Source organism: Leuciscus leuciscus (assembly GCF_965113295.1).
Source record: "Leuciscus leuciscus genome assembly, chromosome: 15".
Taxonomy (NCBI): domain Eukaryota; kingdom Metazoa; phylum Chordata; class Actinopteri; order Cypriniformes; family Leuciscidae; genus Leuciscus; species Leuciscus leuciscus.
This window is the reverse complement of record NC_138739.1, coordinates 12829309-12845245: the sequence shown is the minus strand read 5'-3', so window position 1 is coordinate 12845245 and position 15937 is coordinate 12829309. Positions and strand designations below refer to the sequence as shown.

General features: G+C 35.5%; 2 protein-coding genes and 1 long non-coding RNA gene across 7 annotated transcripts in view; 1 reads left to right on the top strand and 2 right to left on the bottom strand.

The window, feature by feature from the left end:
• LOC309476138 (uncharacterized protein) overlaps nt 1-15937 on the top strand; it is a 104593-nt gene that overhangs the window by 43391 nt on the left and 45265 nt on the right. Inside the window, exon 1 of one of the 5 annotated variants that reach the window (XM_082139356.1) lies at nt 13857-14103. The exons of 1 other annotated variant lie outside the window; for it this stretch is intronic. In XM_082139356.1, the coding sequence (XP_081995482.1) occupies nt 14046-14103 (58 nt within the window). In that variant the 5' untranslated portion in view covers nt 13857-14045. Of the gene's footprint in view, nt 1-13856; nt 14104-15937 lie in introns of those variants that run through there. 3 more of the 5 variants (XM_082139355.1, XR_014197934.1, XM_082139353.1) reach the window with 3 other exon arrangements.
• On the bottom strand, nt 3043-4540 carry LOC309476436. Its single transcript, XR_014198148.1, has 3 exons — nt 4336-4540; nt 3123-3675; nt 3043-3092 (listed from the first exon to the last, which is right to left on the bottom strand). It is a non-coding gene; the product is annotated as an uncharacterized lncRNA (long non-coding RNA).
• On the bottom strand, nt 4690-12868 carry LOC309474897 (CD48 antigen-like; the record flags this gene model as incomplete). Its single annotated transcript, XM_082137516.1, has 6 exons — nt 8188-12868; nt 7293-7610; nt 6131-6412; nt 5919-6023; nt 5004-5071; nt 4690-4734 (listed from the first exon to the last, which is right to left on the bottom strand). Exons 1-6 carry the CDS (start codon nt 8222-8224, stop codon nt 4690-4692), a joined length of 855 nt encoding a protein of 284 aa, XP_081993642.1. The 5' UTR covers nt 8225-12868.

Sequence of the window (15937 nt, the reverse complement as noted above, 5' to 3'; positions counted from 1 at the left end):
TTAGGACACCATTAGGTCACTTGATGGAGTTTTTCGGTTCCTTGCCACTGTTGCCATTGGCTTGCTCAGTTGGGGATATTTTGGGGATATTTAATTTAATTTGATCAATCAATAAATTCCTCTTGAAACAAACTTTGTTGTATTATTTTAATTTAATACTGTGAAGCTGCTTTGATACAATCTGTATTGTGAAAAGCGCTATACAAATAAACTTGACTTGACTTGACTTAATGCCAATACCATTAAACATTTTAAATGGCTGTAATATAAGTAATATTTTATTAAATTGAAGGGCTTGTTTTGCTTGTTTTATGGAGAGCTTGGTTAATCAAAACAAGAGACCATGAACTACAACTCTTCATTTTTATTATAAGAATGTGTAATCAAATGCCAACAATATAAAAAAAATGATATAGAGACACTCATGGGTTCACAGAGATCATCGCCCCCTAGCGGCGAACCATTTAAAGCTCTGACGTAACGAAGCCTAGTTCACTGAAATCACGTGACTTTGGCAGTTTGATTATTCGTTCCGAACCACTGAATATCACAAAAGGTGCTGTTCACAAGAATAATGTTATTAACACATTAGTCCGTTTTCCTGTGAACATTGTTTCCTGTTGAGTTCACAGTGCTCTGATGCATTTCCTTAAAAAAAAACCCAGATAGAGATATTTATCAATTAAATCAATATCATAAAATGAACAAAAAAAAAAAAAAAAAAAAAAAAAGGTGTAAATTTCAGTCAAGGATACTGATAGAGTTGATTATCTGTTGCTCTCTAATAATACGTCTTACAGGTGTGGATTGGAACGACATGAGGGTGAGTGAATTATGACCATTTAAATTTTTAGGTGAGAGAACCTTTTAATATTTAGTCATATCACTGACTGACTGACATCGCTAAACCCACCTGTCTGAGAACTGTCTTATAGCAACAACACAATTTTGACAAAATGTGCAGTAACAAAATCTGTAATTATTTTTATTTTTATTTTATTTTATTTTTTGCCTTGGAATGAATTTTATGTTTAGTCATTCAGAAACAAAGAAACAAAGCCTTTTAAAGCGATGAAAGTTTCGGGAAAACTTTCAAAGCATCAGGAGTGTCTAAAACAGCGCCATCATGTGGCAGGTGTGTGTGTGTGTGTGTGTGTTTTACAGTTTTTCTCAGTCGCTTTGGTGCATTTCTCACATCATTATTTACATTTGCACAACAGTTAGTTCAACCTCCACAACATTTAGTCATTTGTGCACATCATAGTAGCAGTTTCTCATTCCTTCCAACAAATTGCAAATGCTTTTGGACATGCATCAATTGCTTTCATACAACTCTCTGCTGTTTTATAACATTATCATTTGCTTATGTCATGTCAGTCAAAATTAAAGGACAAATCCAGTGAAAAATGAACCTAGGGGTAATTAACACATGGTTACCGAGTCGATCGTTCCCTGGGGTGCGTTTTCATGATAATCGAATATAAAGAGTTTTATTTATAAAAACAGATTAGCTCATAACACTAGTATATTGGGCACAGAGTAAGTAAAAACAAATCGCAAGTTAATACCACTAACAAGGCTCAAAATAGCCTCACACTAACACGGTAGCATAATGAGGGTCCATACATGCAAACCGAAGCATTGAGAACTTTGTAAGTGTAACGTTACAGACAGTTTAATAAGAAGATACTTTATAAAGACAGTACATTACGCGTTTACATGCAGGAGCCATCTTGGAAAACAGTCTCGACTAGTCGAGCAACGAACGCCGCGCTAAGTGAGCTGGTCGATAGGAATTACGCATAGTGAAATCTAACGTAGCGCGGCGTTCGTGACTCGATTAGTCGAGACTGTTTTCCAAAATGGCTCCTGCATGTAAACGCGTAATGTACTGTCTTTATAAAGTATCTTCTTATTAAACTGTCTGTACACTTACAAAGTTCTCAATGCTTCGGTTTGCATGTAAGGACCCTCATCATGATATCGTGTTAGTGTGAGGCTATTTTGAGCCTTGTTAGTGGTATTAACTTGCGATTTGTTTTTACTTACTCTGTGCCCAATATACTAGTGTTATGAGCTAATCTGTTTTTATAAATAAAACTCTTTACATTCGATTATCATGAAAACGCACCCCAGGGAACGATCGACTCGGTAACCATGTGTTAATTACCCCTAGGTTCATTTTTCACTGGATTTGTCCTTTAACTATAGCCTACTTGTGAATGCTGAATAGTCATTCCATATAAAACTAATAGTCCTCATTTCATTGCTTGAGTCATTACATACATAAATGTTGAACTAGTTGTCAAAATCTGTCAAGCAAATTTTACACATTTTTTGAAAATCTTTTTTTTTTTTTTTTTGTGCAAATGTCTCCTAAATTTAACAATTTCTCTCAGGTGAATCTCAGCTTTCACTGATGAGAAAGGGTGTGTGAAGCATTAGTTGCAACCAATGTTCAGTTCTAATATGTACTGCAATATTGTTTCCAGTTGTGCACAGCTCTACCCAAAGGGAGTTTATGTTTGTTGTAAATAAGGGTGTATTTTTTCTTTTGCACAATGCTGTGAACAAATTAGAATAGCAAAGAGCATATGCAGTAAAAATGTGAAACATACATATTCAGTGTCTTGTACTCAGATACCTCACTAAATACAGTAATGTGTAACTTTACTGTATTTTTCAAATGGCTGTGCAAATAGTATATAGTGCTGTCTTGAGCATTTTCAGGTAGTGTCACCAAGATCTGACTTTTTTGCATTGGAAAACATTTACAGAGTAAACTGTCATAATGAAAACATGACAAAGCCATTTGACTATCTTGTTCATAAACAATGGTGTCAGGACTTTTCATCTTGATGACACTGACACTTTCATTGACATGAAAACTTGCTTTTGAGGAATGATCTATCCATTTTGAGCAAGTGACACGCTTTTGCAGATTATCAACTAGGTTTTGCAGTTTGTACTAATTGTTTTGAGAACTGCATTAACTGTTGTGCAAATGTAAATAGTGACGTGAGAAATGCACCAAAGCGACTGAGAAAAACTGTAAATTAGACTTGAACGTCCATAACCCGTCGTCACACATCCTTACAGGAAAAGTGAAGTAGTCACGTGACTGCAAAGAAAGTGTGGTGTTTAGGAAAATCAATACGTGGAGTTCTGAAGCTTCCTGTTTGAAACAATAGGCTACTAACTTACAGTAATGCCACGTGATATTTGTCCACCCATCAGGTCAAACCACATTTCTGTGGTGTAAAGAGAGAGAGAGAAAGAGAAAAGGGAGATGTACACACTACACAGTCGAATTTTGAGGCTTTAAGAGTCGGACTTTAAAATGCTTAATTGATTCATACAGTTTTGATGCTTGGTATTATTTAGCCCTTCATGAATCAATCTCTGAATATCTCTCTTCAAACCCCTCAGAGTGATCCTGCTGTGTGTCTGCTGGGATTTCCAAATAATACTCAAAGTTAAACCAGTCCAAAATTGTTAAATGCCTGCTGAGAATAAAAATCTGAAGTTTGATTATAATGTCATCAATAGATTTTAATGTGTGCTACATGTGGTGTCGCTCAGCAGTCTCTATAGACTCAGATAAGGTTAAAAAGCTGGATCTTATCTTCTCATGGCGACAGGTGCGTACTCTGTGTGATCCTCTTCTTTAACATTCTGTAAAAAAAACATCATCAATATCGGTGGTTTTTACACTGGACATCAAATAATGACGTCACATAGTAAACCTGTGTATCTTTCATGGGTAAGGGAGTTTTATTCAAATCAATTGTTGACATAGTAATATTAGCATGAACTGCACGTTTATATTATGATGCATGTTACATTACTAATAATGCAAGCTAAATATAACAACACGAGTGCTATTTAAAGCAACCTGGGACCCAGTATTATATTACCTCTAGCCAAGTGAAGTGTTTCATGAATGAATGAAAAGAAAAACAAAGGTGTTCTAGAGAATTCAGGGTATTTGGAAGATGATTGAATTTCATTCTAATGCGGCAAATCCACTCTTTGAATGAACATCCATTAGCACATTTAGACGGATACAGCTGACTGACTGACTGACTGACTGACTGAAATCAATAGAAATAATTCACCGAATACAGTGAAATCTAAACATGGGTCTAACCTTGCTGTAATAAAACAAAAACAAAAAAACATTAGTTTTCATAAAAATGTATGAGATACAATTTAGAAGAGGCAATATCTGTGCTTGATTTAGCCCAGACTGCGGCTGTTTGTGACACTCTGCCAGAGTTAGATTGGCCACTGCCTTTTGACATCAACAACAAAAGATATGGAAAACATCCTTACCTTTTAGAGGTTGATGAGTCTATTTATAGTCCAATATTTTGCACAATTGGTTAGTTGTTTTTTTTATTAGTTTTGCCCTGCTGTCTGCAACCCTCTCACAACAGATCTGTGACACATTTATTTGGCCTTGACGCGTGTGACTTCCTGCTTTCACACAAATGATTTCACTGAAGTGCAAGTAATGTGGTCAATGTTCACAGCATCAGTGAGATGCTCCAGCTGGAGAGTAAATGTTCAAATGAACTTGTATTTCATGTGTTTGTTAGTAAATGAAAATATTTGAGTGTTTAATGTTCAGCTACGTTCGAGAATTAGAAGAGTTTCTGTTGTTTTTGTGTTTAGCTGCTAACAGCGCTAAAGAATGGAGCTTGTGCTCAGGATGTCAGTGAAACAGATCAGCTGTCGGCCAGAGATTGACAGATAAACCACACACTCTTATTTCAGTTTTGTTATGAATGGAAGTTATGAATGGAACCCTGATTCCGTTAAAACATTCTTACTTTATCTTCTTCTCAAACACCGTGACAGTTACATGAAGTATGTTCACAGGAAAAATGACATCAGTGGAAATATTTCATAATATCCTGTGTATTGAGTATGTGATGTGAGTCAGTGTTTAAATCTGCTGAAGTGATAGAGACCCCGAACGTAAACTAGTATGATCTTACCGGTTTCTGTGCTTTTCGTTCGTGGAACGTTGGCTCTGTGTAAATGATCTCATCTTCACAAGTCTGATCTGTTTGAACAACAACAATTATATTATTAAATTTAGAAAGACATTCTTTAACCATTCTTAAATCTTTGACTGGATCTATGACTTGGTTTGGACAGTAGTTGCTTTTTAGGCAAAGTAATGAATGATGCAATCTGAAGCTGGTATTGCATCATACATAATATGAATGAATTGCATCTTGTTATTTCAAAAAGTTAATCATGCAATCATAATCACTCTGCTGAACAAAATAAGTATATATATATATATATGTAACCCTTTAGCTGATTACATAAACATGACAGGTATCTACACAATATACAGATGTAAAACGTAACAACTTAAATATCTTGGAAACAATAGCCAATCACTTGTTCTCACTGTCATATTTGAATTCAGCACATCAACATACATAATTAATAGCACATTTTATCTCTGAAGCAGAGGACTTCTAATAAAGTGTTATTTGGATTCACTGAGATGGCATTTCTGTTTGTACTTCCAGTGTGTTGTGATGCACTTTTGGTGCGAGTGAGATGAGTAACGTGTGCTGTACAGTGTCATTATATACATAACTCAATAACGTCACATGTTATGTTTCACAGACAAAGCTTAAGCCTAGTCCCAGACTAAAATGCATGTTTGAGTTTTAAATGAAAGCAACTTGCACTGTCATATCTTAAAATGTGTCAGTGCCATTGCTTTGTCTCAAGATGCACACCAGTGATGTTTCTTTCTAAGGCATGATTATGAAAGCAACTTAAATGTCCTAATTGAACTAAGGCCTAATCCTTGCGTAATCTAAGCCTGTGAAACAGGCCGGAGGGTATATTTAAAACTTGTTTAAAAGCAGTATGTCTTTTAAACTTGCCTTTTGGGTCTTTTTTTCTGTGTTCCCTGCAGATGCAGAAGATCACGACTACAGCAACAATTATCAGAGATCCAGTAGAGATCAACACTATCAGAGACACTGAGACTGGAGGAGGTGGTGAACAGTCATTAGTGTGAGTGTGAGTCTGATCTACAGCAGAAGCCAGAGATCAGGTCAGTAAATACACACATATATCATCAATGCTGTGGTACCTGCACATGTGTGACAGAGTGTGTTGATGTCCAGATGTGTGGTCTGGTTGCTGATGGGATTGTTCAGCACACAGCTGTAGGTGTTTTTATCCTGATATTCCACCTCCAGAGGTAGAGAGAGACTGATGCTGAGATCACACACACTGATGCTGGACAATACACTGATTCCTTTGTACCAGGAGAGAGTCACATCACTCACATTCAACACTGATGAACACACCAATGAACATGATGATGATGATGATGAACAGTCTCTGCTGATGACAGGAACAGGCAGACGAGCTGAAAAATAAATGGAAATCTCAGAATTCAGTTTGATCAGAGACCACTGAACATTGTGATGAAAGTGAAAGTGTCTGTGATCTCAAACAATAAAACGATTACGGGATGCCTAAACCTGTTCCTGGAGGTCCACTGTCCTGCAGAGTTCGGCTCCAACCCTATTAAACACTCCTGAACCAGCTAACAAAGGCCTTCAGACTTATGAGAAACTTCCAAGGGTTTTGGAGCTATGCTTTGCAGGACAGTGAACAGGATTGGACACCCAATTTGAATAAAATAAGAATATCCACCTTTTTTCACTGCCCCATGAGGCTTTGCATGAATTATTGTAGTAACTTCCATTAAACAAATCAGCGAAAGCTTCACTCTATGAAAGCAATAAGCATTTTCAAAAACTGGATACAATTAGATGTTATGGTTCTCACCCTTCAAACACTGAACATTAAAAGCAAATTTAAAAAGTGCAAAAGCATTCGAACAGACCATGACTGACACCAAAAGCTTGACGTGTTAAATATCACTGTAGTTATACCGTATATGTCTGTATTATGGAACATAGGTTGCCTTAATCAAAATGATCATTAACTGGAAAAAAGACGTAAGGAAAATATTCAGGAGGAATGCAGCGGATGAAAAGAGCTCTTGCCGTAGATACTCTTGTTATATCATGTCACACATTAAAATACCAAACATTACATTATTCTCCTGATGTCTGTAAAAAGAACATGAAGGAAATTTTACAGCTCATTGAGTCAAACTGACGGATATGGATTATTGGTAGCGCAACCTTATGATTTGAAATGATTTGTTTGAGTCTTTTTGAGTTGAATTTCCACAAACATGAAGTGTCTCTCATAATTCACAAAGCAGTTCGACTCACCATAGACTGAAACGCTGAATGATTTTGATGTCAGTTTCTGTCCAGTTATATCTAGTTGATAAACTCCAGCATGTTCAGTTCTGGTGTTTGTGATGGTCAGAGATCCAGTTTGATCGTCCAGCTTCAGTCTGTCTCTGAATCTCCCATCAGGAATAAAATATGTGGAGAAGTTTTGTTTCTCTCTTTTGATTTTAGCTATCAGAGAGTTTTCAGCTCCATATTTCCACCTTACGTCTTTATCTTCATGTATTTCAGTAAGATCAGAGTTTAGAGTGACAGAATCTCCCTCCATCACTGACAGTGAATACCCAAACACACCTGGAGAACATGAAATGGTTTTGTCACAGATTAATGCCTCTGTTAGTCAGCCTGAAATCATTTTTAGTTTGTAAAGTTTAAATGTGAATCAAATGCAAAGAGCAAATAAAAAGTGTGAAGTTACGTTTCACGTTGCAAGTTTAATTCAGCTGGATGTTTTCAATACATTTTTTAAATAATAGAAAAAATATGTATATGAGCTATTTAGATCGTTAGACAGGCTCACTGCATCTGAATAATTTAATATGCACTCCTCTGTTTTCTGCCACATTAATTTGAAAAGTATTTTTTAAGATCATTGCTGGGTAAATCATGGAAGGAGGATTTCCATTTGTATATAAATTCTTAAAACTGAGATTCAAGAAAATGGCCTGTGATTTAAAAGCAGCGCAATGGTAGATTTCCTTTCCTAGCCTCCATTAGTTTAGTTTATATTAACAACAGAACCCCCTCAACCCAACATATATTACATTTCCAAACTCCCTGATAATTTCAGGACCCTGTACACTCAAATAAAGACCATAAACAGAGACCTGAATAGAAGCTAAAATACGCAATATAAATGTTTATAACTTACCACCACACAAACAGAACAAGACCAGCATGTGAAACATTTTCTTCAATAGCTCAGTGAAAGATCTGACCTAATAATGCTTTACAAAAAAATAATTAAAAATGTTTTATAACAAACACAATGGAACGGGTTACTGGTGTGAATCCTCCCCTAACAGTTTGACGACCCTCCTAGTTCACACATACACACATATGCGCGCCCACACACACACACTGATGGCATGTTGTGTTTAGATTTATGCATATATATGCTCTTCTGTCTTTAAATGTTCTTAATATCTAATACATTCATTTTTATCATTTCATATTGACAGTTTTTAAAGGTCATTGTCTGACTAACCAGGGGAGAGTGTTATATTGTGTACATCTACCAAAATGTCATGGTAAAATAAAGATTATTAGATTTAAAATAGTTGTATATTCATTCAATTGTTGGGTATGACAAAAAATTTAATAAAAAATAATAATAATTAAAACAGTCTTGCATCTCACATTACCATTTTTACTGAAGTGAAAGTAGCTACACTAGTTTCTCTTCTGAGTAAATCTGAAACGGTTCTGTTTTCTCCAGAAGAGAATGTGGTTTGAACTGTTGGGTGGACAAACGTCATTTGCGTGAAAGGGTGTATGGTGTGTTTAGTTTGAAGGTGAAGGGCTTCTTCCTGTCCTTTTTATGAACCTGATCCAATACACAGAACAGTTTAAAGTCAAATAAAAACTTTGTTTGACAGAGGTAATATTTCTAACTAACTAGTTTAGTTTAATAATGCAGCAGTCTGTCTTATCACTACTATGAATGCTTAATAATGTAGGCTAATAGGCTATGCCTCTTGCAGTTTTTCTCCATATATTTTACGGGAACTTACTTTTAACCAGAAACAGGTTTTTACTGTCGCATTTTTACAATCTTTAACATAAATATGTTTTTATCCTTGTTCCGTTGCGGAAAATGGGCTACTTTTGCATAAACCACGCTGTTACGTTCCACGTGTCTTTGTGTATGTTTCTGTTGCTCTGTCTCTTCATTCATTGCTTTCAAGTGGAGATTGCTCATTCGCTGCGTGTAGTCATTACGGGCACGCGTCATCAGCTGTTCCACCAATCCACTACTGCGCTGCTGGGTTTAAAAACCCCATTCACAAGAAGAGAGGAAGATCGATTTAGAGTTAGAGTGGGATCAGGAATTTCTGAGGAATTTGAAATTGTTAATGGAATTCCACAAGGTAGTGTTATTAGTCCAGTTTTATTTAATGTTATGATCAATGATATTTTTATGAATCTGGACAGAAGGATTGGATCAGCTTTGTATGCAGATGATGGGGCCATCTGGGCAAGAGGACGAGATCCTATAAGGGTAAGAAATAAAATCAAGGAAGCAATAGGAAAGGTAGAACAATGGTCGTATAGCTGGGGCTTTAAGCTTTCTCCAAGTAAGTCTTGCCATATGGTATTTACAAGGAAGAAAGGGATAGAAAAACAGAACCTACAGTTATATGGACATAATATGGAAACAGTAGATCATTTTAAATATCTTGGTATGTGGTTAGACCAAGAGGGGACATGGAAAATACACATTGAAAAGGTGGAATCAAAATGCAAGAAAGTCATCAATTTAATGAGAACAGTAGTGGGGAAAGACTGGGGAGCAAATAAACAATCACTAATATATATTTACAGGGCTTTAATGAGGTCAACAATAGATTATGGATGTTATGTATATGGAGCAGCAGCTAAAACACATTTACTGAAGCTGGATAGAATTAGTAACAAAGCATTGAGGATATGTGCAGGTGTAATGAGATCAACACCAATTAAAGCAATCCAGGTTGAGTTAGGAGAAGTGCCTTCAGATCTGAGAAGAGATAAGCTCATGCTTACATATTGGAGTCGCTTAAGTGGATGTGGATATGAAAATCATGCAAAGAGTATTATTCAAGAATGTTGGGAGTATAGGTCTTTAAAAGGTAATGGCTTTGGATGGGTAACAAAAACAAAATCAGAGGAATATAGAGTGAAAAATATATGGTTTAATTCACCTACACCTATTAGTAATATACCTATATGGTTATTTACTAAAACTGAGATAGACTTAAACATTTTGGAACTAAAAAATGAATGGGAAGAGAGTGGGAAAGGACACCTGGCAACTCAATATATAAGGAACAAATATTATAGTTACTTAGAAATGTATACAGATGGATCTAAGGATGAGAAGGACAATGTAGGAATAGGAATATACCAACAATGAACATAAGTATTGGAAAAAGATTACCTGATCAGGCTTCAGTGTATACGGCAGAGATGATGGCGATCATTGTAGGACTGCAGTGGGTTGAGGAAGTAAAACCAGACAGAGTGGTGTGTTGTGTTGATTCTGTAGCAGCTCTATTCAAAATATGAAATCTAATAGAGAAGATCTAATGCTAGAAATCCAACAAAGTTTATTTAGATTACAGAGACTACAGATAGATGTGAGATTCTGTTGGGTACCTGCTCATAAAGGAATAAAAGGGAATGAGGGAGCAGATAAAATAGCAAAATAATCAACCAGGACGAATGATACAATAAATATACCCCTTGGAAAAGGAGAGGCTAAGGCAATAATCAAAAAAGAAATGATGAAAAAATGGCAGGACAGGTGGGATGTGGATAAAAGTGGAAGGAAATATTACAGATTGCAAAAATCTATTAATGCACAGGGGGTGAATAGAAGTAACAGAAGAGAGGAGAGTGTTTTAACCAGGCTAAGGTTTGATCACACGGGATTAAATAAAACATTGTTTTTAATGGGTAAAAGTCAATCTGATGAATGTATAGAATGTAGGTCCAAGGAAGATGTAGAACATGTATTATTGCATTGTAAGAAATAAAGGGATGAGAGGATGAGACTAAATCAAAAGATAAGTCAGGTTGGAAGAAAGTGGAATATTGAAGGTTTGTTAGGCACAACAGGAGATGGGGTAAATGATGCACAGAAAGCAGTTGTACAATATTTGAAAAATATAGGAATATATAATAGGATTTAGGTAGTATATAATGTTTTTTTGTTTGTTTTTTTTTGTTTGTTTTTTTCTCTTTTGATGATATAGTCATAATAATATGTTCTCATGTTACATACTCCTATACAGTAGGTGGCGGTATGCACCTTTATAGTCATGGTTGCAATCTGCCATAAAACGAAAAGAAGAAGAAGAAGAAGAAGAAGAAGAAGAAGAGGAGAGAAAGATCTCCGCCAGATCTCACTTAGCTTGCCCTCACAGAGATGCCTTGTTTAAACGTAACCACTGTTTGGAATGTCTTCGAGTTTAATACCATTAGAGACCTGAGTAACACTCCCTTGAGTTTTGTTGTTAGTTTGATAGCATATGCCTAGCATGCGATTTGAGAACGCGCACGCCCAGTAACAACGTGAGGTAGGCTTTGTTATTGTTAACTAGGCGTGGAGTGTTCGCCAGTATTGTACTTTCGTTTTTCAGTTAGTGTAGTTTATTTAAGGCGGCGTACCCGCTGAAGATTTCGGTTTTGTTTCTACATTTTTCTTTGACAGTTAGTTTAGAGGTACGATTAAAATTAGATATTATAGTTATGTTTTGATTATTTCATTGATTTGGCGACACTCCTGTTTTTCCTTTATTTTGTATTTATTTTTGGATCTTGTTGTGCACCTAATCTTTCATTCTGTATGAATAAACCTTTTAAACGTTTGTAACGTTTCTTGTTGGTTTTTCCTGTCTTCACACACAGCAACTGTGCCTCACATAAATGTTATGTTATCATCCCCTTTTCCAACTTTAAACACGTAACACACGCCCTGTCATTTCCATAAGGGCTTTCCTCATAACTCTTCATGGCGTTTCCTCCGCGCTATAACGCTCTCTAAAGACGTGCACCAAAATCTTCATCCTGTTACCTGGAAACCTATCAAAGTTAGACATCTTAAATGATATCTGAATTCAGAGATGTAGGGGAGAGCGGGGCACAAAGTAACGCTTTTTGACTTTCTCAGTTTGTGTAAATCTACTTATGGTTCAGAGTATTTATTTTTTCCCACATTAATTTCCCACATGTCTAATACAATGATGTGGTTTTGTTTTATTAATACAGTAGCCTACATACTTTTTTCTGGATATACCCCGAAAGAATGGAAGTGAAATGTGACAACATGCCCCATAGGTGGGGTACATTGTAACATGTGTGGGGCACATTGTAACATAACATATGACAGCTTAAAATGTTATCTGATATAATAAATACACAAGACAAACTAAAATATTTTCTAAATAAAATACAATTAAAAAACTTTTTCATATAAAATAATGGCAATTTTTAATAATTAAATATAAACTCATTTTTGAGTTTTGACTACAAACACAAGAAAACACAGCTATACAACATAGTTCAAAACAAATATATAATTAGTAATTTCTGAACATTGACTCTCAGTCTTTATTCACCTTTTTCTCACGTTTTCTCAATAAAATTAATAAAACTATAGAATATAATAGCATATTTCTAATAGGGGCACATTGTAATGCAGTGTTACAACATGCCCCCGCCTGCACAACTGGGATTTAAACCCAGCTAGTGTCTTCTGCTAGTTAGCGAAGCATTAAATAACTATCTCAACTGTTAAATAACATATTGGAGATTAAAATAATATCAGATTTGTTTAATTTTAAATAAACACAAAAATAGAGATGAAAAATTAACTTAAGAAATTTACTTTTGCTATGGTTTAATAAATGTCTATGGATATCTTCCAAAAAAAAAAAAAAAAATTATATATATATATATATATATATATATATATATATATATATATATATATATATATATATATAGTGTGCTATATAGTGTTGATATGGCAACTAGTAAACACACCAAGTTTCGTCATCCTAGCATGTGTGGAAGTACTATTTAAAACAAGCGTGTTACAACTAGCCCCGCGTTAGGTTGTGCCCTGCGCTCCCCTAGGCATGATGAGAGGAATCTTCCAGAAGAGTTGAGAGAGCGATAATGCCGATGCGCAAGTGTTTCCTATTCGGAAGCCTGTCGAAAAGACACGAATATCCACCCAGTTCACATCTGTCATAATTGTAACACGTTTTTCCTCTGCAGTTTAAAAAAAACGCACATCTCAAATAGCCTATTTCAACGGGGCATCTTGCTTTATTATTATGTATTATGAATTTCTTAAATAACCAAATTTAGCAACATAAAGGAATGCAGCTCGACGCTTTGAAGTGACGCTCGAGTGATAAAGAATATTCCAATATAGGCTAAGATGTCCTTTTATTCCTCCGTCCTCGTTTTCTTTCCTTGCTGCATCCTTCCCTCGCATACGGGATTGATCTGAGACACGAGGAATGGTAGCGATGATGAACAAATAAGAAATGAGAAGCGCCCAAAATGTCAAAAACAATAAAACAGATTTTAAAAAGACCCAGACAGAGCTCCGTGTCCCATTAGCTGTAGGCTATATGCGTATCTACATTTGTATAGGCTACACATAATCCCCTAGCTCGAGATATAGGCTAATATCCTACATTTTCTTACAATTTCTATATTTAAGTCGGATCTAATAATACTATCTGAAAAATAATTTAAACAGATTTGAAACAAACACTTTTAATCGGTTAACTGTGCGAATCTTACCACAACAGACCGTGGTCGTGTTTTCTTATCCCATATAAACCTATTTGACATTAAAATATCAAACATCACTTCACGTGTGTTCTTAACATGTCACGATTTAATCTCGAGGACGCCCATTATTAAGAACAGAACTAAACTCTTTCGTTTTTGTTTCACTTTGCAAAATACGACACCAGGAAAGCAGGAATAATCTTTTCACGAGGAAATATGTGGGAAATTAACTTTATTTTCATTTTGATCTCAGCGAGTGTTTTGCTCGACCATGGTAAGATTTTTTTTGTTAAATAATCTCTTTACTGGATTAGCCTACGATTTAAAAAAAAGAAGAAAAAAAGAAAAATGTAGCCTATCATTAATAAATTGAATCAATTTAAGTTTAATTCAACTCGACATAAATACATAGATATATTTATTGTTTATATTTTGTATTTCTCTTTTCCCCCTACAAGAAAAAAAGCTTGACCAACTCAAACTTGGTTGGAGTTGATCAAATAGGCATATTAATTGGTAGTTTTATGTCGATGAAGAATTATGTATTTGAGAACAATGTGTTTCTGAGGGTGCGGAGTCACACACACACACACACACACATAAAGGTGCATTGCGCAAGTCTCTCTCTCTCTCTCTGTGTGTGTGTGTGTGTGTGTGTGTGTGTGTGTGTGTGTGTGTGTGTGTGTGTGTGTGTGTGTGTGTGTGTGTGTGTGTGTGTGTGTGTGTGTGTGTGTGTGTGTGTGTGTGTGTGTGTGTGTGTGTGTGTGACTCAGAGACTTGCGCAATGCACCTTTAAAGTGTAAACTGAAAATAATTTATATGAGTAATATGCATCAGAGGTAGGCTATATGTTAGGGAGGTGCAGGGACAACAGGAACCCAAAAGCAGATCAATTGAGAATAAGATTTATTGTCCAAAAGGTTGAAGGAAAACAATACAAAACACAAAATAATTGGTAGCCGAGCCACCAAGTAAGAGGGCGAGACAGAGGCGAAATCCAATGGACAGGCTGGGGTCAAAACCAGTAGCGGACCAACAGTTTCAAGGAAGAAGCCAAGGCAATAGTCCAAGACGAAAGCAGGGGGGGGGTCAAAAACCGGGTGAGCAAGCAGGGTCGAGATAGGGAACAGGAACTAAGGATGGCTGACGTGAAACAGTCGTTCCGAAGCTTTGCGAGATCCCGAAGCGCAGATGTTTCGAAACACTGATCCGAAGCGTGATTCAAAACACCCATGTCACGTGACTATGGCCAAACGAAGCCTCGAAGTGTTTCACTAGTGTTTCATCAGGGTCCGTGTACTTGGCGGCCAACGGATTTTCGTTTTGAAAGGAAAAAAACAAAAACGAAAAACGGCCGGTTTCCCAATTACCATTAGTAAATAGGAAAACGAAAAACGAAAAACAACCCATTATTCGTTTTTTGTTTTGATATTAAAAAACGGAAAACGAAAAACAATCTCGTTATCCGATTGTCCTTGATGTGTTTATAGATGGAAATCGGAAATCAAAATACGTATGTATAAAGTCGTAATCCTTAATTCTGCATTGGTATTTTTCGTGACCCGGAAGCGATCTTAAGCAGTAAGCAGTTGTCATAGATACTCCTATGAGCGGTTGTATGCTAGATGTCGCCTTGGCTACGGCAGTTCATTGGAACGAATGCACATATATATAGGCTATATATATATATAGGCTATATATATATATAGGCTATATATATATATATATATATATAGGCTATATATATATATAGGCTATATATATATATAGGCTATATATATATATAGGCTATATATATATATATAGGCTATATATATATATATATATAGGCTATATATATATATAGGCTATATATATATATATAGGCTATATATATATATATAGGCTATATATATATAGGCTATATATATAGGCTATATATATATAGGCTATATATATATAGGCTATATATATATAGGCTATATATATATATGCTATATATATATAGGCTATATATATATATAAAAATGAGAAAAACTTGGCCACTAAATATTTTATATTCAATTATTTTAATGATCACAATTAAAGTTTTAATTTTATTAAATTGAACAAGTAAACGTTGCATTCAT